At 34.5% G+C, this 25,367-nt stretch overlaps 1 protein-coding gene across 1 annotated transcript in view; it reads right to left on the reverse strand.

The window, feature by feature from the left end:
* Positions 1-1,128: 1,128 nt before the first annotated feature.
* Remo (Remoulade) overlaps positions 1,129-25,367 on the reverse strand; it is a 180,364-nt gene continuing 156,125 nt past the window's right edge. The window contains exon 18 of the mRNA XM_069828272.1: positions 1,129-1,256. Within this exon, the coding sequence (XP_069684373.1) occupies positions 1,252-1,256 (5 nt within the window). The 3' untranslated portion in view covers positions 1,129-1,251. The remainder of the gene's footprint in view (positions 1,257-25,367) is intronic.

Consider the following 25,367-nt stretch of genomic DNA (forward strand, 5'->3'; position numbering starts at 1 on the left):
CTTCCTCTTTTAGTGACAAACGTTTATGTTTTTGTAGCATTTTTAATGTGACTGTACTTCCGAATACTCAACTTGACAAACTAAGAAAATACGGACTGCTCACATACAGTATCACAACTAACAACTGTGCTGCTTACCTTCAATAAAGTACAAGAACGTTCAAATGCACGATAATGATTGTTGCAAAGAATTCCGTTAAATTTACAACAGTCTTTTTCTTTTTTTTTTTCTTTCACACTGTCCGTTATTTGGAAGTTTTAATTGTTGTTGGGAGATACATTTCAGTGTCCGCGTCCGTTATCGAGAATGTCCGCTATTTGGAAGAATTTTATCATAAGGGCTAAAGTTATTTTGCAGGGGAATTTTAAAATGTCCGCTATTGAGAGGAGTCCGCTATTGGGAAGTGTCCGTTAAGGGAAGTTTCGCTGTATTATTGAAATAGTGAAAAACACCTTAAAAAGACAAAATAAAAATTTTCCCCATTACTTTGATTTACCCTAAATAACATTTATATCTATGAAAATAATTATTTAGTAAATAAGGCATTTTGCCAAACATCCGGGCTCTAATAATGAACAATTCCATATTAAATATAATACAGCCTTCTATTTACACGTAATTCTTTTAAAAAAAAAGAAAGAAAGGGATCACCGGCTAGGGTCCACATCGAATATATCCATGGTCAGCATTAAAACTACAAACTTCCGTCATTCAAATGGTATTTATGTTCAATATTGGTGAAAATATAGCCTTCTGAAGTCGTCCAATAATTTGTAACCAGGTATACAAAAAGAACAAGAGAAAGAAGAAGGAAGGTAGGAATGGAATTAATTACATCCAGAGCAGGGAAAATCATCAAAATTATTTACGAATAAAATTATGAACCTGATAAAGATTAATTTCACAATCCATTAGGACTGAAGCGCTTAGGTCTAATATAACACACTCCAGTTCTCTCTATTCCTTCCTACTTATGAATTTCTGTTGAGAGAACATGCAACACCTATCTTATAATATTTTATTTCTAAGTCTTATATACTCAGTTCAACCAACGTTAATGTGGATGTAATTTTGGAAATTATTATCTAGTCATAATATTGCATTACTTACCAAATCTCACAGAGTGAATTCTCCCACCATATCGACTCTCAGCTTCCAGAATGACGAAGTCGTTAATTCCATTTTCCAGTAAGCGAGAGGCAGCAGCAACTCCTGATACACCGGCACCAACTATCACTACTTTGGTTTCTCTTACTCTGTTCAAAGAAATAAAACATGTTCGTTAATACATTGAGTGTTTACTGGCCTGTAAACAAATGTATTAAATTTAACAGAAGAGTTCGTTTAAACTAGCGGTGACCAAAACTCGAACGGCAGTGATTACACGCGAGAGACAGTCTAAGAAGTAAGGAGACGGGGGGAGAGGTACATGGCATGAAAACTACAACCAGTGGTGGTTCGTGCACTAACATTGAGTTCTTCATCAACCCGCTAATAAAAATCGCAAGCTTTGTTGTATCAGTAATGTCACTACTGTCATCAAGAACCAATTAAAAAAAAAAAAAAAAAAAATATATATATATATATATATATATATATATATAAATTTTCTTGATTTTTTTTTAATATTCCTCATGAACACAATCAGAAATTTCCTGAATTCTCTTCTGGATATTTAGTCGAGAAATACGCAGTTTTTCAAAATTAATTAACAACTTTCATTGGACAAATTATTTGAGCCAACTTGATCATTATGCTCTTATAAAACTCTCCTTCGTTGGAAGGCTTAAGAGAACGAGCTATTTCGTTCGCCACTAGATAGCTGGCTTCCTTACATTTATTTATGTCATCTTTCTCTTCATGACGATGATTGAAGACTGATTTCAGTTCTTGGAGTTTAATAGCTCACTTTATTACTACACTAGCGCGTAATATTCAATCAGTTTCTCTATATTATTATTATTATTATTATTATTATTATTATTATTATTATTACTACTACTACTACTATTACTACTGCTACTACTGATAAACCCATCAGTATTTGTTTATTTATTTATTTATTTATTTATTTATTTATTTATTTATTTAGCTAATAATTATAAGTTTATAACATAAAATATAAACAGAAAAACTTTAGCTCGCCCCTGAAAGAGTAGAACTGGTGCTCAGGGGCGGATTTCTGAATTGAAATTCCGAAGTGATAGTGTTAAAAGTTGTGTAATCAAGATGTATGAAATTAAGAAGTATATATTACAGTTTGTTTTATATCTACTACGCAATAAGAATATATAAATTTAAGTTTACAATTTTTCAATTTTTATAAAATCCAATACATAACTTTTTAAATTTAATACTAGAACTATTAGAATTGACAAGATTAGGATACCTAAATATAAATTTGTTACATATTCTTGGGCCTAAATTATTATTATCATTAAATACTGTAGCAGTGTTGCACTTTGGTTCAAACAATCTTAAAGAATTCATACATTTTGTTTCATAACTATGAGAATACAATTCCAAATTATTTTGATTTTTATGTATTATTATTATTACTATTATTATTATTATTATTATTATTATTATTAATCAAATAACTAATAAATAACTGATAATAGTCATCATTCAGGTATGACTACCATTACTATTATTATTATTATTATTATTATTATTATTATTATTACATAATTATTTTATTGGTGTTGTGAAGATGAAAACAATTGTCATTGCATTATATTAATTATGTATTATATTGTAGTATTGTATTGTTTTGAATTGTATTGTATTGTATTGTATTAATTATGTTATATTCAGAGCATTGTAGTAATTTTCTATCATACTGGTTGAGTGGAAGAGAAGGCCGAATGGCCTTAACTCTGCCAGTTAAAATAAACCATTATTATTATTATTATTATTATTATTATTATTATTATTATTATTATCAAAAGATTAAAAAAGAAATTAAAATGGAAATATGGCGTAGTAATTATTTTATCATTCAAGGGAAGATGTAGGCCTGTATATTGAGGCACGTATATAAGAATTATGGTAACACTTGCTGATAAATAATAATAATAATAATAATAATAATAATAATAATAATAATAATAATAATAATGCCTGTGTATTCAGCGTAATCCTCTATAATGTTGCTTCTACTAATTGAACCGTTGAGAAAAGCAACATATTACATTTTCTCCGACAGAACAGCGACGAATAAATTCCTCTTCCCATTCCGTACGAAACCTTCTGTTCCTGCTCGTAGAGACAGAGGGTTTGTAGAGCAAAATGGTACCGACACTGCTTACCTTCAGCACGTGAGCGAGACAGAGAGCAATGTACAGGAAACTCCCCTTACCAGTACGAATGTCTTTGATTACACGATGTAATCACGATACCCAGTCTCGTCACCGCTGGTTTAAACACTGCAATATGTTACACAGCTAAAAGCCAGTCTGTGGTTGAAACTTCCGTCTTATAGCCGATGAAGGTGAACATGTGATTTATAGACATAAAATTACACACTGTACGCTCTTTACTATACCAACCTTTGTCAAATTAAAATAAAGTTCTGTCAAGCAATTGGACAATACAGTAAAACTCTGTTCTAATGATCAGTCTTTAAATGCTATCTCATACTAAGATTATTACAAAATCCTCCAGTTCCTTAAAAATGCAATATGTAATTTTTTTTTCTGAATTGTCACGTGAGACGATTTCCTGCTTAACTCGTCATGTCGTCTTTATTACAGAACACTCTAGCATAAATGTAGTACAATACATTACTTACCTACTTACAAATGGCTTTTAAGGAACTCGCAGGTTCATTGCCGCCCTCACATAAGCCTCCCATCGGTCCCTATCCTGTGCAAGATTAATCTATTCTCTATCATCATATCCCACCTCCCTCAAATCCATTTTAATATTATCCTCCCATCTACTTCTCGGCCTTCTTAAAGGTATTTTTCCCTCCGGTCTCCCAACTAACACTCTATATGCATTTCTGGATTCGCCCATACGTGCTACATGCCCTGCCCATATGAAACGTCTGTATTTAATGTTCCTAATTATGTCAGGTGAAGAATACAAGGCATGCAGTTCTGCGTACAATACAATACATTATAATGAACAATTCAATATTAAGTATAATATAGCGTTCTATTTACACGTAATTCTTAAAAAAAAAAAAGAACTAAGAAACATTTATTGAACCATAGGCCTATAGAAAGAAAAACATATGATCAGAAGATACCCAGCAAAAGTCTAGCATCGAATTTTTATAAATATAGCTTAGACCAAACCTGAGCTTTAATACGTCAATTGGGGTAATGCAGACTACCCCTTAACTCCATATCTACATTCCCCGGCAGAGACATGTATCAGACCTACTGTCGGTGACTCAGGAGAAGACGAGAGCGGACTGAGGAGGAAGGGATGTGAACAGATAACGTAAGACAACACGTCCAATATTTATACTGCAGTAAGCGGAAACATTAGGTCTCCTTCTGTTCAACTTAGCTTTAATTTCCATACGCATTGTTACTCATGTTTCCTGCACGAGTAATAACCTGGCTACTTGGATGCTTATCTGAGCGATGTTTATAATAATCAACAGCGATGGTCAAGAAGGTCGCATTCTTTCCGCTCGTCTTCTCCTGAGTAACGGACAGTATACTAGTAGACCTGAAGGCAAGCATTGCTGAGTGACGGTTTGCATCATACGAGAGTCATTTTATAAATAATGCGCAGGTTGGTAGAACCGTGAATTGGATGACGCAACGCTAATGAAAATCACGTCAGTTGCAGTTGAAGGATTGAGAAAGAAGCACGTGTGTTCGTTTCGTCCATAGCATACTCTGTGTTTAGGTAACGAGAGCTAGAACTGGAGCTTACACGAGTCTCGAGTACCGTGATGACTGAAGACCAAAGATTTAATCTTTACTGGCACTTTCCAACAATGTGGCCTCCGCGATCTCCAGATTTCAATCCGGTCGACCTTTGGTTGTGGGGGTTACCTTAAAGAACGAGTTTTCCTGACACATCCAACAACCCTACTGCAACTGAAAGATGCCATCTCGTAAGAAATTGCCAATATTCCAAGACATTATCTGCAAAATGCTGTGCATGATGTCGCAGACAGAATGCTGTACGTTGAACAAGAGAACGGCGGACATCTTTTGAATGTTTTGTAGACCCCGTTGTTTGTGATGTTTTTGTTTTTTCCCTATCTCAAATATGATGATATTTATAGCGGTTTAATGTTTGAACTTACTTTTGAAATACCCTATAATCCAGGTCAGCTTACTTCATACCCTAAGGGTGAAACCTAATCATTTTTCCCACATTACTATATTATATGCTAGTGGATTTTTTATTTTATTTTTTATTTACGACGCTTTATCAACATCTGAGGTTATTTAGCGTCTGAATGAGATGAAGGTGATAATGCCGGTGAAATGAGTCCGGGATCCAACACCGGGTTGAGGGAAAACCCCGGAAAAAACCTCAACCAGGTAACTTGCCCCGACAGGGAATCGAACCCGGGCCACCTGGTTTCGCGGCCAGACGCGCTGACCGTTACTCCACAGGTGTGGACTTGCTAGTGGATTGTGGTGATTTTCTAGTTTGCAGGTTGAATTTTCATTTGCCAACTTCGTTTCGAATTTCGATACTGACAAATACTACAAATGGTAATGGTTTTGTAACTGGTATGTTGGCAGCTGAGACAAATGTTGTCGGTACTGGAATTCCATGAAATTAAAATTGTACAGTACTATATTTATGAGTCGGTTACTGGAAGCTAGTGAAATTTAAACATACTAATAATTAATTAATATCAGTATTAATATTAATACATACCTAATACTTATTTTATGTGTTGTGTTGTGGTTAAAATTCAAGGCTATAGTCAGGTAAGTTTTCTGAGTTAATACTAATAATTTCATGTGGTCAAACAAAATACATTTTTAGGGTAAGTCTCGTGAATCAATTGTTTAGTCAAACCAATGAATTTCATATTGTCAGAAAAAAATACCTAATATGTTGATCTCATTCTCGTATAGTTTGCCTATGAAAATATGTTACCAATTATTGAATTATTTAGAATAACCTTCCAACATAATGTACTGTAAGTAAATAAGTCATTCAGTACGGATGATCGTGTGCTATCTGGGAACAGTTGGCAACACTGATAAGATGGCAATATTTGCTGTTTAGGAACTGTTCTTATGTGACCCTCACTATATAAATTATATACGAAACTATTACAGAGAAAAGTATCTACAACAAATCGAAAGAAATCCAATACAAAGTAATAATACAAAGATACTTATTCTAGGTTAAACGAGCGTCGAGCGACTTCCGCCGATTTTGGAATAGACACAGACGCACTTAGGTTAGGTTAGGTTAGGTTAGGTTAGGTTAGGTTAGGTTAGGTTAGGTTAGGTTAGGTTAGGTTAGGTTAGGTTAGTTTAGGCTTTTATTATCCCGTCAAGATGAAGGTGAAAGCGATTGAGTGTGATTTTTTGTTTTCTATGTTGGCAGTTCAAGTGCGTCTGTGTCTATTCCAAAATCGGTAGAAGTCGCTCAACGCTCATTTCACCTTATTCTGCTCATGAATTTTTACATAGAGTCTTATTCAACTGCCTGTGTAAATTCTGAGACATTCACGCTTGTTTCGAGAACCCATAAATATGTCATTTACTATTTTGTGAACTGATGTCTTTTATGAAAATATATCTATTATATACGAAACTACTACTGATTAAAGTATCAGCACCAAATCGAAAGCTTATCAATACAAATATTAATAGATAGATTGTTCATTCATATCGTTCATATAGGCTATCCTATATATGACATCGTCAGATAGTACACATTACCAGATTAAGTCATAACATTCATTACCAGTAGTAAAGATAACAGCAATAAAATAATAATAATGATGTTAACAACAATAATACCGTACTTACAATAATAATGGGGAACAACTGGATAATACGCACGGTAGACCAATATCGGCAGTCGTCGTTGTTCGCTGGCCACTAGTCACCGAGCCGTATCAAACAAAAGACAATCGAAATGGTGGTAGTAAAATTCGCGACTATATTCTTAAATAATTCACTCCATTAGTCAAGTGCAAGGTTTATGCAGTGCAACGGCGGAGTTTTGAATGTACCAAAAGAAAATGCAGATGCAGTAAGATCTTAAAGTAGGTTATCACAACGAAATAAGAAGCAAAAAGGTGTGTTTCAGAGAATATCATTCAAATGAAGGAAAATAAATTCCCGGTTAATGTTCATCAAAGCGTTACAAATTCACAATATACTTATTTAAAATATATAGTATGTTAAATACACGGGAATTTTACTTGAAGCAAGTAAAGAGATAGGTTTGGAAGTAAATCCCGAAAAGACAAAGTATATGATTATGTCTCGTGACCAGAATATTGTACGAAATGGAAATATAAAAATTGGAGATTTATCTTTTGAAGAGGTGGAGAAGTTCAAATATCTGGGAGCAACAGTAACAAATATAAATGATACTCGGGAGGAAATTAAACACAGAATAAATATGGGAAATGCCTGTTATTATTCTGTTGAGAAACTTTTATCATCCAGTCTGCTGTCCAAAAATCTGAAAGTTAGAATTTATAAAACAGTTATATTACCGGTTGTTCTGTATGGTTGTGAAACTTGGACTCTCACTTTGAGAGAGGAACATAGGTTAAGGGTGTTTGAGAATAAGGTGCTTAGGAAAATATTTGGGGCTAAGAGGGATGAAGTTACAGGAGAATGGAGAAAGTTACACAACACAGAACTGCACGCATTGTATTCTTCACCTGACATAATTAGGAACATTAAATCCAGACGTTTGAGATGGGCAGGACATGTAGCACGTATGGGCGAATCCAGAAATGCATATAGAGTGTTAGTTGGGAGGCCGGAGGGAAAAAGACCTTTAGGGAGGCCGAGACGTAGATGGGAAGATAATATTAAAATGGATTTAAGGGAGGTGGGACATGATGATAGAGAATGGATTAATTTTGCTCAGGATATGGACCAATGGCGGGCTGATGTGAGGGCGGCAATGAACCTCCGGGTTCTTTAAAAGCCAGTAAGTAAGTAAGTAAGTAAGTAAGTAAGTATGTTAAATACAATATATTTATGTTAATTTAAATTACGCATTTAAATATATCTTATTTCTAATTTGCATTTATACGTTATAATTTTTAATATATGTACCGGTGCTTCAAAATCATGCGATTATATAATTAAGTCCATAACTCTGTATCTTAGAGCGAAATGGATGGAAGTCACAAAAAGATAACTTTTCAGGAAAGCAAAAAACTCCAAAGCAAGTATATGTATAGCTGATAGAGGAATAAATTCTGATCAAAATGGTATGATTATCTCAAAATCAGTAAAATTGGGAACTTTCATTCTTTTCGCTCTGAGATACAGAATTCTGAATTTTTGCCAGCAGTTGTGACGTCTATTGCCTTTTCAAATAAAATATAGGCCTACTTATTTGTACTTGTAAGGTTTTTCCCCTTGTACAAGGAATTTAATAATTTATATTTTAAGATTTGTTCCAATTGAATTGTTATAGACATCGCAATGACTTCACGTTGTCCAAACAGTTCCAGCTTCAGTGCTAGTACGTATGAAACCTCCAACCAGTCGTAGACAGATAATACAGTGGATAGTTCCGATAGATGGAAAAAGTAAACAAACCCTCGCCTGTTCCTCCCACCTTCGCTCAATACTCTGCTATCAGTTAATCTGTATCTCTCCGACTGGGGTCTGAACTTCGAAATCTACTTATTAATCTACACTAGTCGCCTGGAATCTGAAAGCATAGCGGCCGAAAGATGTCGTCTGTAAAACAGAGCATCTACCATAGAACTGCCACATTTTCATATGTACACTGCAGTGTTGCCATATTTAGCGATAAGTCGCTAAATCTAGGAATTTTGAATCAGTCTCGGCGACAAATTTTGTAAAATACGATTAGCGACTTTTTTTGCTGATTTACTCGTATATGTTTTAGAAGGGGCACCGGTGCATGACTTACTCGTCTAATGATTCATACGTGAAAGCCCTGCTCACATATTTGGGATCAGTGATCAGGGGTGAAAGATGCTCACGGGTTAGATCTCTCTCTCTCTTCTCAATGCTACTTCTCCAATACCAATAAACGGTGGCAACTTTGATTGACACGTGATGAGTCGCGAACTCCAACTAATTATTACTTCTTTCCAGCAACGCGGAAATTTTCCATTCCGAACCGACCCGAGGCAATTGAGTTTTGGAATTTTGTGCCGACAGTTCGTGTGAAGCAAATGAGACTGTAGTTTTTGCTGATTTTAATATATTTTATGCTCGACCATGCCGAAATGTAGTAATTATACACCTGGTAGCAGACCTTTAATGCATGTCATTAAAGTACACCTACTCATTAAAGGCCAGGTCTTTCAGCCAATGACGACTCAGGTTACAACTGTTCAGCCAATGACAGGTCAGCTTTTTACCGTTATAAAACCGCAAATATCGATTATTCTCGGATATGCAATTAGCGAAAAGTCACGGAGGCTGGAAATCCAATACTGTCGCAGAAGGTTATGTTCTGTTACTATAATAATTAGCGTTAATTGTAAATAATATTCAAATAAATTCAATTTGTCATCTCGTTTTTCAATGTCTAATTTTATTTCAATGTTATCTCTGTAGGTTCTTATGGCCTAGCAAGGTCAATGTGGACATCTGTTCCTCGGAAAAAATCAATACTTTCGCGTCTGCGCACATCTCACAACATACGGGACATTGCTCCAGGTCAGATACAATAACATTAATAATATCAAGTTAGAAATATGGTCGAGCATAAAAAGTCGTATGAAACTCGCCTATAATGGTAATTAAGAAGCTCGTATGAAAATTATGAAACTCGCTTGCGCTCGTTTCATAAATATCCATACTCGCTTCTTAATTACCTTCATTATAGGCTCGTTGCATAATGTACTATTAATATATAAGATTTGAAAAGTGTTAGATTTCACGAAAACAATTGTGGTCAAACGCTTGAGTGAAAATTTCCACACTTACAATTTGCCAGAAAGTGTAGTGTCAATGATTGGATCAAGTGCAGTGTATTCACAATCAGCTGTTCCCACACCTTCCACCTCAACATCACAGCCGTCAACAATACAACCAGACTCCGCAGAAGAGGGTGACGGCGAGGAAATCATATTTTTCTCCGCATATGTATGTTTCTCTTATTTTTATTTAGTGATATTTATTATTAATTTTTAGCGACATTTCTGGGGATTTTTTAACAAACTTTGGAGAGATTTAGCTACTTTTTGTTGAAAAGTTAGCGAGATTGTAGAGCGATATGTTGGCAATAGTGATATACAGTCACGAAGCTTGAGTTATGCCGGTACTATTTCGCATTGTCCGTCATGAGGCGATATTAGCGATCCTAGTGGTTAGCAACTATCTATGGATGCATATTTACTACGTATTGAGCTTCGTGACTGCATATACTAGACTGTGGTACTGCTGACTGCTTCTAGCCACCGCAAGACGTCACTCATGCTTGCAGGTCCCAGGCGGGAAATGTATCTTTGACCCTGCTGATGTTGACCATTGTTATTTTACAAAAATATTGAAAATTATCCACTTTTATATAATGTAACAAGAACGGAAAACCAAGATATTAATCTAATAGGTTTTTAGTATTACTTTAGTAATTTTTATCACAAGCATAGGTTAATGATAGAGAGCAGGCCTATTACAAAATTGAATATAACGTTAGGTTGGAAGAAAGGAAGGAAATTCCCTTGTAAAGGGAAGAGGGGGGACAGCGGTAGAAGTGAATCATGCTATTGGAAGTCATGGCTAATGCACGTAATTTAATGTAGGGAAATGACTTTTTCGTGTAATGATCCTTCCATTATCAGTTCAAGTGAATGTACTCATTTCCTTCCAACCTGCAGTATCATTCTGAGTGTAAGACTTACAATTTCTTTTCGGTCTACTACGTAAGTATAATACAAATTGAGATATTACTTCGTATCCGCAAAGAGACAACGCATAAATGTTTTTAACTGGCATTATTTCTATCAATAGTCAATTGAAGCGGTGAGATCAATAACCATTCAAGTTCATTTCTGGCCATTCATTTTTTGCAAATTTTAAATTAAATTTTGGAATATTTCCACAAGTGTTACAACTTTAAAAGTTGGTATACTACTTTGTCTTTATCTCTAAAACAACCAGAAATATTACATGCAAAAAATAATAATTAGGTAAGAAATAAAAAAAAAGTGTTTTGCATTTTTTCTCGAAACTTGTGTAAATGACCTTCAATGGTTATTGATCTCACCGCTTCAATTTACGTTTAAGTAAATCTTTCATTGCTTCGATCAGATCTGATATATTCTTGTGTGCGCACGATGAGTACGTTATTTTAATCTCAAAAACTAACAACACTGAAACAAAAAATATCTGCAAATCTAGCTTTGAGGTAATTTTCCTGTGAAGCTGATTTGAATAATTTCAAGGGAAAAATTGTTCCCTAGCCGGGTATCGAACCCGGGACCTTTGATTAAACGTATCAATGCTCTACCAACTGAGCTACCCAGGAACTCTACCCGACACCGACTCTTTTTTTCCTTTTCTGCCTTGAGATATAATTGCTTCTCATAGTCTAAGCCGGAATAGAAGTAAATTAATTAACAATTCAGTTGGCTACCACAGCATGTTTAAAAACCGAGTATCAAATAATCCTGAGCTGTTCCAGATTAGTAACCCGGATTTGAATCCTACTGGTTCCGAGTGGAATTTGTGGTGCACAAAGACGGTACTTGGTGGTAGGTTTTAGAGGTATGTACTCTTGTTTCCTCCATCAGCATTGCGATTAGAAGACTTATAGCAGGCTTGTCCAACTCGTAGGCCACATGCGGCCCTCAATCACATTGCATGTGGCCCATATTTATAAAGTACTTCAAGCTATATCGTTTCAAAATAAAGTATTGTGTTTGTAACAAGATAAGCCTACAACAAAACACTTTTTTTCCAATAATTCTAATTTATTCTTTCCAACACTTGTAGACATTAAGAAGAAATAAAGAAAGATCATCTGTTTTGGGAGCCTGATGACAAGCCTTGATAGAATAATAACATTCTTGTACCTATGTACGTAAACAAACTTCCCCTAAAATAGGGGTTGCCCTGATGGACAAGGTATATCAAACATACAAGTGTTGAAAACCCGCTATAAAACAATGCAGAAGTCGCTAAATCCATATAAATGACCAACAATCACCGCTGTGAATGTTTAAAAAACCGTTGAATCCCTATATCAACAATAAAAATTTCATAAATTTTATCAACTAAACTAACACACAAATACACCAGATCTAACAGAAAAACCGCTAAATTGGAAATACTGAGTAGGTTTAAGACCGCTATTTATAACCGCGCATATTGGCTATGCAGTCAGTGCGTTGTTGAACGTGCAGTAGTCTTTGCATGTTATTTTCAAAGTGAAGTGTTTACCAGATAACACATTTTTGTACTGATAAAATTTGTATATATAAAAAATAAACGTCCCGCACCGTGGCGTCGTGGTCTAAGGCATCCAGCCTAAGACTTGCGTTACGGAATGCGCGCTGGTTCGAGTCCTCATGGGGGAAAATTTTTCTCATGAAATTTCGGCCAATGTATGGGACCGGTGTCCACCCAGCATCGTGATGTGCTTGGAGAGCTACGATAGGTAGCGAAATCCGGTTGCGAAAGCCAGCTATAATGGCTGGAGATCATCGCGTTAACCACACGATACCTCCATTCTGGTTGGATGATCGTCCACCTCTGCTTCGGCATGTGGACGTGAGGCCAGCAGCCGGCTTGTCGGTCTGGGGGCTTCAAGGACTATAGCGCCACGGATTATTATTATTATTATTATTATTATTATTATTATTATTATTATTATTATTATTATTATTATTATGAAAAATAACATAGTTTTCACCTTACAGTTTCTCACGCACATTGTAGAATCGGTGTTCGTGAGAGCTTTGTGGAGTGTTATTAATATTTCTGTGAATTTATTTAAAAATAAATGGTGATTATGGCTTCTTGTAGCAGTAAGAAAGAAAAACGTTTCGGACGAAGGCAGATCATATCAAATAAATTGGACAAATTATAATAGTACTTTTTTGCTAAAGTAAACAACAAAACTGTTTTGTAAAGGAATAATTCCTGTTTATAAGGAATATAACAAAAAGCGACATTGTTACACCAATGCCGTATCACTGCTTAATACACTAAGAAAACCTTTATGCTAAATCCCTAAATTTAGATAGATAATGTTTTGAAGATCGTCGTCAATGTAGTGAATTTCATTCGTGCACAATGTTTACAGCATAGACAATTTCAGAATATCTTAAACAGACTCGATTCAGAATTGGGAGATATTACTTACTTATTTACTTACTTACTTAATTACTTACTTACTTACTTAATGGTTTTTAAGGAACCCAGAGGTTCATTGCCGCTCTCACATACGCCCGTCATCGGTCCCTATCCTGAGCAAGATTAATCAAGTCTCTACCATCATATCCCATCTCCCTCAAATCCATTTTAATATTATCCTCCTATCTACGTCTCGTCTCCCCAAAGGTCTTTTTCCCTCCGGCCTCCCAACTAACACTCTATATGCATTTCTGTATTCGCCATTACGTGCTACATGCCCTGCCCATCTCAAACATCTCGATTTAATGTTCTTAATATGTCAGGTGAAGAATACAATCCGTGCAGTTCTACGTTGTATAACTTTCTCCATTCTTCTTCAACTTCATCTCTCTTAGCCCCAAATATTTTCCTAAGAACCTTATTCTCAAACATCCTTATCTTTGTTCCTCTCTCAAAGTGAGAGTCCAAGTTTCACAACCATACAGAACAACCTGTAATATAACTGTTTTATAAATTCCAACTTACAGATTTTTTGACAACAGACTAGATGACAAAAGCTTAGTAAAGGGGAAACCGGACACTCCTATCTTAATCCAAACGTATGTTAAATTGATGAATTTTAATGAACCTCTTTCCAGAAACTATTGCAAGTACAATACTGAAACCTTTATAGTTTATTAGTGGCACATTTACCATTGATTTGACATGGGGGAATGAAAAAAAAATTGATTACGAATTTTTTTTCTTATAAGAGAAATGTGATCGTTACTTTTGGTACATATTCAGAATTAATCATTTATAAATTTAAATTTCACAAAATTCCTGTGTTATGACTTGCACTGTACTCTATTGAATGTTCCCTGAAAGTCTGAAATAATTCTGACCAGTAAAATGTGTAAAAAGGTACCTTTTGTGCGGAAAACAGATGGTACTTACGGAAAAGAGCCTTCAAAATTTTTAGTAGGTCTACATCCCGGCTGCAAATGGCGGGTTATTTCAGAAAAAAAACATTTTGAGCTCCTTAGGAGTGAGTGGAATATATGTTTCATATTGGCCTACTGTTTGAAAGGCCAAATTTCAGAAAATGAATTAAAATTATTGCTATTCTTCAAGGTTCAGGTTCGCTTTTTTAAACACACAGAACGGAAGTCTCAGCTTGCCTTTCTAGTAGCTTAAAAAACATAACTGAAAGAACGTAATTCACGTCTCCATGGTAAATACCAATAATGAGTATTGTAATTATCAATTATTGATATTATTATTATCTGCCATCATGGAGAATTGCTCCGAATCAACAGACGTAATACGTTTCGTTCTCTCATCGCATTTTCAATCCGTCAGGATGCTTCCTTTGGGGTTTATGAGGAGGTTGGTTGCGTCTCTTCTGATGGTTCTACTAGACGTGCTGATATCATCATAATTGAACGGCAGAAGGATAAGGGTGTCATTCTTGATCCTACAGTCCGTTTCGAGATGCACGAGCAACAGCCACAAGAGGTGTGTCGTGAAAAACAAGTCATATATGAGCATTGTTGTCAGCATCTTGGAGCACAATACCACATCACACATTGGACAGTTTTTGGGCTCATGTTTGGTGCCCGTGGCACGATCCCACGAGAAACTTTAAATCAACTTAAACAATTCAAAATTTCTGATGCAACGATTGATGCCAAAGGATCTCATGTGTTAAAATCATCCTTAGCTATAATTAGTAATCATTTGTATCCAACAAACTTTTATTGTAAATGATTTCCTATGTTTTCATATCATTTATCTTAATGTTTTCTTTTTCCTTTCAAATTGTCACATAATTGGTTTTCATGATTATTCTTTATGAACTGATTAATAGGCCGATCTATTCGAACCCTTATTTAGGGCGGCTTTTTTATTAAAAAATTATCTTTGACCACGTGAAGGCCTTCGAAACAAAATTGAGATTTCAGGAATAAAAAATAATAAACATTTCATGCATTTTCCAGCACTACAGAAATACATCGATTAAAATTCTCAGAACTACGCAGAAATTATATCAGGACTAAGAAAAGAATTCAACGCTAGAGTTAAAGATTTCAATGAAAATGTCATAAATTTCAATATTTGTTTTCTCTTTTGTCTACTAATATAGATCAGTTCCCCGAGGATCGACAAATTGAGTGCGTTGATTTTCAATGTGCAGCAGACCTAAGGAGTAAGTTTAACAATGTCATCTTACTAGAATTCTAGCGCAACTATTCTCTGGGAATAAACAAACACGCACTTCGTTTCTCATCACTTTTCGGCAGCACATGCATATGCTTCAGCAATGAAAATGTGCAGAAGATAAAGAGAAGAAATTCAAGGCGGTTCAGTTTGGGTTTCCATTGATGAAACCAGTCAGGCTATTTGGCTGCGTAATGATCAGTTTAATAAATGAAAATTATTCTGAAGGAATTATTTTAGACTGTGATGTTTTAGAAAAGTGCAATAATAAAACTATAGCAAATCTGTTCAACGAAACTACGGATGTCCTGTTTAAGGGGGCATTAAGTATGATAAAGTGTTACTTTTTATTAGCAATTATGTCCCTTATGATGAAAACTAGACAAACATTAACTGTTGTTTATACTAAAAATGACTCATTTCACTTGTGCAGCGCACGATTTGCATCGTGTTATAGAAGTGGTAAGAAGCAATTACCCTAAAGTAGATTTGTAGATTTCTTCTGTGAGAAAGAAGGTTAGATCAATGATTTTCAACCGGGGGCTGTGACCCATTAGGGGTCCGCAGAGCAGTTACTGACAGAGACCTGCAAGAGAGCGAGCGCGGGATATCATCAGTCCAGGAAGGCACTGACGGAATGAATAACGATCATATACGAATATTTCCGATAAATCACGAAGTAAAGCAACACAACGAGCGATCGGGTCTGACGACGAGCGCTCGGTGTTCATGAGTGCTCTTCCGGTAGCAGTACGCAGTAGGTGAATTGTAGGCTTGTCTAATCAGTACGTTTCATCAAAACGAATGTTGAAGATGATTCAGTAGTATCGACGTCGATCTCAAGCAGAGGCTCGGACACCGTCTCTGTTGATGGTAAAAGATTACAAGACACGATGTCAAAAGTATATACCGAAAATAAAATTAAATCAGCAGAGTCAGAATAGTGCAAAAAAAGGGAAAGCAGTTACTAGCTCTGCTTGGACTAAATTCGGAGAAGTAAGGGATAAGAATGCCTTAAAGTACATAGGATTGTCCACACCTGTGGAGTAACGGTCAGCGCGAAACCAGGTGGCCCGGGTTCGAATCCCGGTCGGGGCAAGTTACCTGGTTAACGTTTTTTCCGGGGTTTTCCCTCAACCCAATACGAGCAAATGCTGGGTAACTTTCGGTACTGGACCCCAGACTCATTTCACCGGCATTATCACCTTCATTTCATTCAGACGCTAAATAACCTAAGCTGTTGATAAAGCGTCGTAAAATAACCTACTAAAATAAAAAATAAAAATATTCCCAAGTTAATATGAGTAAAGTTCATATTACGTTCGAGATGAAACAAAATCGCTACTAATTTATTATTTGCATTTCATACTTCGATAGACTTTTTAGTTATCACGTATTAAATGTAATTTCTCGGTTTTATACACATTTTATAGTAATATAACCAAACATTTAATTTGCATTTACAATATTATTACGATTAAATTTGTGTCTCAGTTTGTTTTTGAAGTTAAATGTTAAACTGGGTAGAAATGAAATATATTTATACAGAAAATCATTTCAGGCTGTTTCAATCTAAACAAAGAAAAATGTGTAATTAATTAAATTTCCACTAAAATATATAATTGTTGAAAACAATCGAATGATTTCTATGATTATTCCATTGTAGGATTAAATCATTCGAATGCATGAATGAATTGTTCAATAACATTGCAGTATGTTGATTACTCATTCCATACGTAGGTCTATAGCCTGAGAGCAGCGCTCTTTTTTCTTATCGCCATGTAGGTCAGGTGTTTAATTTAATGAAGATCAGGGTCAGATACTGGGGCTGTTAGAAGAGTCAGTACGCTACAACCACACAGAACATTCGAAGCTTATCATTCTATTTTTGCGTCATATGATTCTGAACTCGAAGCTCTTATCATTATCTTAAAATGGAACATATTCTGCTATGCGAGTACATATTTTGTGTAACTTCATACGGCTTGTTGTGGTGGTAAGCAAAATCAATGAATAATCGAGTGATATTGTGAATATTTCTATTATTTCGAATGGTTTTGATAATCAAATGAATTCATTCGATTTTTACCAATGCTGTACTACGTAGTACTTCGCGTACAGTGGTTGAAGCGAGCGCTCGTTCTGACAGGGGAGCGATGCCCCGGGCGAGCTCGAGCGAGCGGAGGCCAAACCCGAGCTCGAGCGATTAGACACGAAGAGCATTCGGTAAAACCGATCTCAGATATCGTTAAGCATCGCTCTCTTGCAGGTCTCTGGTTACTGATAGGCCGCGAACAAAATAATAATAATAATAATAATAATAATAATAATAATAATAATAATAATAATAATAATAATAATAATAATAACAGTAATAATATTAATAATAATAATAATAATAATAATAATAATAATATTTTAATAGCTATTCTATGAAACTTTTAACATATGACTATTTTACATCAAATGAAGTCATAACTTAACATTGCTTTCTGCGAACAAAATAATAATAATAATAATAATAATAATAATAATAACAATAACATTAATAATAATAATAATAATAATAATAATAATTTGTTTAAAACCTGTTCTACGAAAATTTTAACATATGACTATTTTACATTAAATAAAAACATTTTTTAACGTTGATTTCTGCTAACAAAATAATAATAATAATAATAATAATAATAATAATAATAATAATAATAATAATATTTATTTATTTACTTATTTATTTATTTATTATTTATTTATTTATGTATTTATTTATTTACTAATATTTATTTTGGAATAGGTATTATATAGAAAATAATTTAACACAAGAAAGTCATATACAGTAATACATATTCTAAAGTGATACAGTGTTAAAAGTTGTGTAATCAAGATGTATAATATTTATTGTGCTGTACATAGCCTGGGGCCAATAACAGTTCAGCACAAGATAATAATAATAATAATAATAATAATAATAATAATAATAATAATTATTATTATTATTATTATTATTATTATTATTATTATTATTATTATTATTATTATTGGTTAATTTACAGACAAACAAACATCTAATTTTGAAGTTTTCTGTGTTTTGAAAAGTCTTGCGAAACGTTGAATGTGACGAAAATTTGATCTTGTACAAGCAGGTTCAGAAGGATATTAATTAATTTGTATTAATTACTAAAAACAATAATATATCGTCGTTGTTCCTGCAATAATTCCTATGTGACATAGGCCTATTTATCGATTTTCAGATTTTTGCTCTATTAAATAACTTAAATGGTGATACAGCAAGTAATAAAATCTCCTGTATGTAATTATCTCTCTTTGTTTCGAAAATGTAAGAATTCACAGTCTCCTATGTACGGCTGCCATAGGATGAATAAATGTGTTTTTTTCTTCCTACTGAACATTTTTATATTTTGCACATAGGAGTTATTCCAGAAACAATAACGCTATGTTGCAAATAAAATTAATCCTAAATGACTGAAAACTTTTTCCCAATTCATCATTATGCAAATTCATGTGTTGAAAAATAAGAAGCTGAAATATTACTAATAGTTACATTAAATTTATTCAAATGCTCAATCATATGATTTGTCAATTTGCAAATTTATTATTTGTTGGCTAATACATCTTGAAAAAGATATTCATGAACGTTTTCGCCTGTACGGTATCATCAGATGTTCAAAAGTTTGACGAACTCTAAACTAAGTCCATTAAGTTGTACACAGTAATATGCATAACAGTGGTTGAATGATCAATAATGAGTTTTATGTAAGGAAAAACTTATAATGGAAAAAGGTTCAATTTAAGTAATTTGTCTAATTTGTTACGCCGAAAAATGAAATGAAAATTTATAAAATGTGAATATTAATACATATAACTCATGTTAAATTTTTGTTAGATGTCACTTAATGTATAAATAAAATTCTTAAAATTGGCACATAATATGAATAAATGCCGTACTCACTTCACATGCACACAACATAATTCAAGGACTTGCTGAACAGTCACTATACAAGATCCTACAAATGTATTGCACATAACACACACCATTTACCTACATCAGTAATAGTTTGCATAACACCATGTGATCTGTCTTAAATTGACATAAAATACATATTTTATATCTCATCAATTATAACAATTTTATTTATACAATAGGGTAGAGTAGCATAAATCGCACCGCTTCCTAAATGGCACCACTGCTAGGTTAAAACAAGTTACTGTAGTAGTGTAGCATCTAGTGGTATTGTTACAATCTACCATATGAACTACCACTATGTCACTTGAGTTTTGCCACTTCTTTGTGCTAGCAACGTGGTGATAGAGTATTTAATATAATCGCTCAGGTGGATGTATATTTAGCTAACATTTTGTAACTAAATAACGGATTTGTATGCAAAGGAATCCATAATATTAAGATGTTATTGGTTAAAATAAATATTAAAGAACATTTAACTTAGTACGATTTTCGAACATGTGGTGATCATAGGCTAGAATGAAGGAAATAATAACTTATGACGTAGTTTCTTAATTCGCACCACTTTGTAGGTGCCTAATTCGCACCGGTGCGATATGAGCAACTGTAGCAATTCTAACCGTACAAAAGAAGGCCCCAAAAAATTTAACTGAACTAGGAATGCATCAGGTGGGTGCAATATCAAGTGGTGAAAAGGGCGTTAATACAACAAGTGTGTGTTGTACAAGCGCACCAGGTATTTTGTGCCACCTGTGATAATTTTTAAACGTCAAACAGTGCATCCTTCATTATCAGCTGGTGCTCCTCCAGGATCGTTATTTGTTTGCTCTGAGTCAGGTTACATCAACAGTGAACTATTTGTCGAATAGCGCAAACATTTTATTTGCCACTCAAACCTGCCACAGAAAAAAGTGCTGCTTCTGTATGTCCACCTGTACGAACCATTCCAAAAATTTAGAAACTCGATTATCTCGGGAAAATGATGTGCTCCTATTTCAGCCTCCTCGTCATAATACCCAGAGGCCCAGCCTTTAGATGTTTCTATCTTCAAATCATTTCAGACAGCGCCGACCTGGTTGGCGAGTTGGTACAGCGCTGGCCTTCTGTGCCCAAGGTTGCGGGTTCGATCCCGAGCCAGGTCGATGGCATTTAAGTGTGCTTAAATGCGACAGGCTCATGTCAGTAGATTTACTGGCATGTAAAAGAACTTCTGCGGGACAAAATTCCGGCACATCAGGCGACGCTGATATAACCTCTGCAGTTGCGAGCGTCGTTAAATAAAACATAACATTTAACATTTCAGACAGCTAAATCATGAAGCAGTTCTTAGGTGGCTTCGAGATAATCGTGGAGAAAAGGTGACGCAGTTTACAGTTTGAACTGCCTGGTGAAACACATGGCAAATGTGTAACAATAAAAAAACATATTCAGGAAGTTTAAATATTAGGTAATTTATGCTCTATTTTTTTCAATTTCATTTGAAGATGCGTTACTCTCTTTCATTAATTTCAATAAACTTGTAATTTGCATTTATTACATTATTCATATTAAATACTGTTCAATATGTACGATATTAAAAGCTTTCCTTCATCCTGTTCCCTCCACCTAAACAGGTGCGATGTAAGAAACCGCAGGTGCTATTTAGGAAACTAGTTGCCTAAATGGCACCATTGACAAGTGTTTCGAAAATGTCATTCTACTTCAAAAATATTAAATCAAATTCAAGGATTCTTTTTTATATAAAAAGTAAATGTTCTGGGAATGTATTTGTGTAAAGGAATGCATAAAATAAAAATTGTGTTGTTCAATAAAAATTATAAATGCTAAAGTAGTGCGATATAGGCAACCTTACCCTAAGTGACATGTAACAAAAATGTAACACAAGTTATACATATGTATTAATATTCACATTTTATAAATTTTCATTTCATTTTTCGGCAAAACAAATTAGACAAATTATTTAAATTGAACCTTTTTCCATTATAAGTTTTTCATTACATAAAACTCATGATTGATCATTCAACCACTGTTATGCAAATTACTGTGTATAACTTATGTTTAGATTTCGTCAAACTTTTGAACATCTGATGATACCGTACAGGCGAAAACTTTTTAATGAATATATTTTTCAAGATGTATTAGCAAATAATAAATTTGCAAATTGATAAATCATATGATTGAGCATTTGAATAAATTTATTATCTTGAATAGATTTATTTGAAAATCAAAAATGAATTGTAAAATAGTTACATTTCCAAAATACGGTATTTAAATACATAATTAAATGCTATTAAGACATGCCTGGTGTCAGGAGGTGAAATACCAGCGCCATCTACTCCGACGATTGAAGATACCAGCACTATAACTGGGAACAAGCACAATGTCCACATTGTCACAACCTTCGCGGCTCTAATAAATGAAACTGATTTACACTGAACAACTGACAGAACTTTCAATGTCATGCACCTATAGCTCTAATGGAAGTGGGGAATGTTAAACCGCAAAGGGGAGGGGTTAAATACATATATACAAGGAATATTACATAATTTTACAATTAACAATTCTAGGATGTGGCGGACAGTATAAATCATAGATAAGAAATAAAACCAAAGAAGCCACTAAATGGCATCAGCAAATTTAATTTATTTTCACACGATGCCAAAACCACATTTAATCAACTACTTGATTGAGAATCTTACCTCATGTAATTCCCGTTACAATAATATTTTATAACCTTAGTTTAAGCCCATATTTAGAATTTTCCTAGACATGACAATACAAAAACATAATACGACTTCCGTGAAGTGAAATCGGCATGACGCAGTGATACTTTTACGGTATCTGGCCGCGCAAAATTCGATTCAGTATTAAAATGATGCAGAAACATTAAAATAACAATTTGTAGGCCTACATATGTTAAGCATTTTCCTTATTCATATCGACATGATTCGAATTCAATTTAGGCTTAATATTAACTCTCAATCACAGACATATAGGGCCGTATTCATAGACATTCTTAGCGCGGGCTTCCGGTGGATGATCAGCGAACTAACGTTTTTCGTATTCATAAACCAGTGTTAGCAATGCGATATGATATGAATCCTGTACAAGTAACCAGTCGATAGCCGGGGCTAGTTTAGCACGCTCGTAGCGCGGGCTAGCGAAATGTCTATGCATAGCACCCATAGGTATTCTACAGGCAACAACGCTCTAGAACTACTGCATGTATGAAATATATAAGTAAAATACAGGAAGAAATCAGTTACATTATAATTTGTATTTTAATTGCACTCTTAACTTCACACATGACATAATATTTCAATAAAAATACTACATGGTTTCCTTTATGTTAATCAAGTAAGATATTTCACTACAATCTGTAAGTACATTTTCTTTCCATAGAGAAAGTAGTGGATGCCTCAAATTTTAACAAGTTTATCATAACGAAATACAGAATACATTAAAACTAGATACACGTGAGTGTATTCTATATATTTATACGTAATGTATATTCGCAATAATGATTTCACCTCTACAGTAGCAGTGAGGCGCGTGCCATTCCTGCAGCTATGTGGTCCTTCTAAGGAGGGTGATATAGTAATCAAACATTCATTTTGAGGGACGTACCACACATTTATCACTTCAGTGTTTTCTATTATGATACAGCTAGTTTTTATTATAAATTGTGAGGAAAATTTTACAAGTATAAAGTAATGGAGAAGATGACAAGACGTAGGCCTGCACTAATAAAGAACAGTTGCCACTACTATTTTTTCCTTTAATGTAATTCAGTGTTAAAAGTGTTTTCAATAACATTTAGTTCTCAGTGCTGCTGTAAGCTTCAGATTAAGTTCCTGAAGTGGGCGCGGGGGTCTTGATAAACAAAGAACTTCATTGAGTATAGGTCTACTTCTCTTTCGCGTTTTATTTTTTGAGACTGCTTATTACACGATCTGACGACACCAAAAACATATTCAGCATTAGATAACAAGCCACTTACGGAAACTTTTTCTATATTTTGTTCTTATAAAACAATTTCTCTCTAGCCAGTTCTTTTTATGACTGGAATTTACTCAGGATTCGGTGACAAGCAAGCAAAATTAACAGTATCTTTAAAACGGATTATCTGTAAGTTTTCAAATCATTATTTTACAGTAAACAGTTAAATAGTTCATCACTTCTTTCTGCTTTGTCATCTCTATGGCGCCAAACATGAAAAAGATCGTTCCGCGATACCTCTTCTGAGAGTACTAAAACCTGAAAAAAAGGCAAAGTTGCAAAAAGTAGCAGCTAGTTTTTATATAGGAGGAAGAATGAGGTATTGGCTTTAGTCTTCTGAAAAAATTTTGACCAATCGGTCACAATTCTAGATTTCCGGGTGTAAAAATACTCAAAACTAGAATTCATGTTGAATTTTTCGTACACTACTTTTAACACTTGGATATAAATAATTGATTAAATGGTGATCTTACTCGTGTTAATTATGTAAGCATGTGCGGCTTACAGCTGTTTCGGTGCTACTTAACACCATCCTCAGAGCCTTCTGTGTTTCTGCGTCATCTCAACTTCGCTGCCTGTTGTGTGGGTGCGTTCGTGTGATGAAGAGTTGTGTCAAATAGTGTGTGTATTCTGAAACTGATCTGTGTGTTGAGAATTTGATTAGGGCGTGTTTTAGTGTGTCTGTATATTTCATATTGTTCTAGTGTGTTGAGTTTTTGGTTTTTGGGTTGTATGTGTAGGATTTCCATGTCTGTATTTATGTTACTGTATGTGTGGTTGGCATTAGTTATGTGTTCGGCATATGTAGATGTATTGTGTCCTCTGGTTATTGCTTTAATATGTTCTTTTTATCGAGTTTGGAATGATCTGCCTGTCTGTGCAAAGTAGAAACTGTCGCAACTATTGCATGTGAGTTTGTATACGCCTGTGTGGTTGTATTTATTTGTTGATGGTGTCACGTAGCACCGAAACAGCTGTAAGCCGCACATGCTTACATAATTAACACGAGTACGATCACCATTTAATCAATTATTCAAAACTAGAAGTTAAAACAGTAATAATTTCTCAATTTTCAAGCAAATTTCACATTAAAGTAGTAAGTTGTGTGGGATTTTTAAAATATCACAAACATAGCACATGTCTTGCTCTCCCATATCCACCAGTAACAGATGAAAATCGTCGGAAAAAACACGTCCTTTCAAGCACAGTTATTGAACATAAATTATGAGCTCGGCTTCAGGCCGGGGATGCGATAAGAATCGCCATACTTCTGACTTCTTTTGCTACATAAGGGCTACACAAATAAGCATAACTATAACAAATCTCGTATCCTTGGATATTATAGCAATTAAAAACTCCATAAAACATGAAAATATGTGATACTCAATTTTTGTATTTTGCGCCGCTAGATAGCGAAAAATGATAATTGTGCGTCGTCGCCAGGAATTCACTTACATAGTAGTTGTAGCAGCTATAGTTTTATTATTCAATTCAGTGGCGCTTTGAACTGTAGATGTCAGTCAACATCTAAATTCAACGTAGGTGAGAAATTACCTACATATTTATGATGAAAGAGTAATGGAACGGAGAAAAATTCTCTCCGGCGCCGGGATTTGAACCCGGGTTTTCAGCTCTACGTGCTGATGCTTTATCCACTAAGCCACACCGGATACCCACCCCGGCGCGCCGGACAGAATCGTCTCAGT

The sequence above is a fragment of the Periplaneta americana genome, chromosome 6 (assembly GCF_040183065.1).
Source record: "Periplaneta americana isolate PAMFEO1 chromosome 6, P.americana_PAMFEO1_priV1, whole genome shotgun sequence".
NCBI classification, from domain to species: domain Eukaryota; kingdom Metazoa; phylum Arthropoda; class Insecta; order Blattodea; family Blattidae; genus Periplaneta; species Periplaneta americana.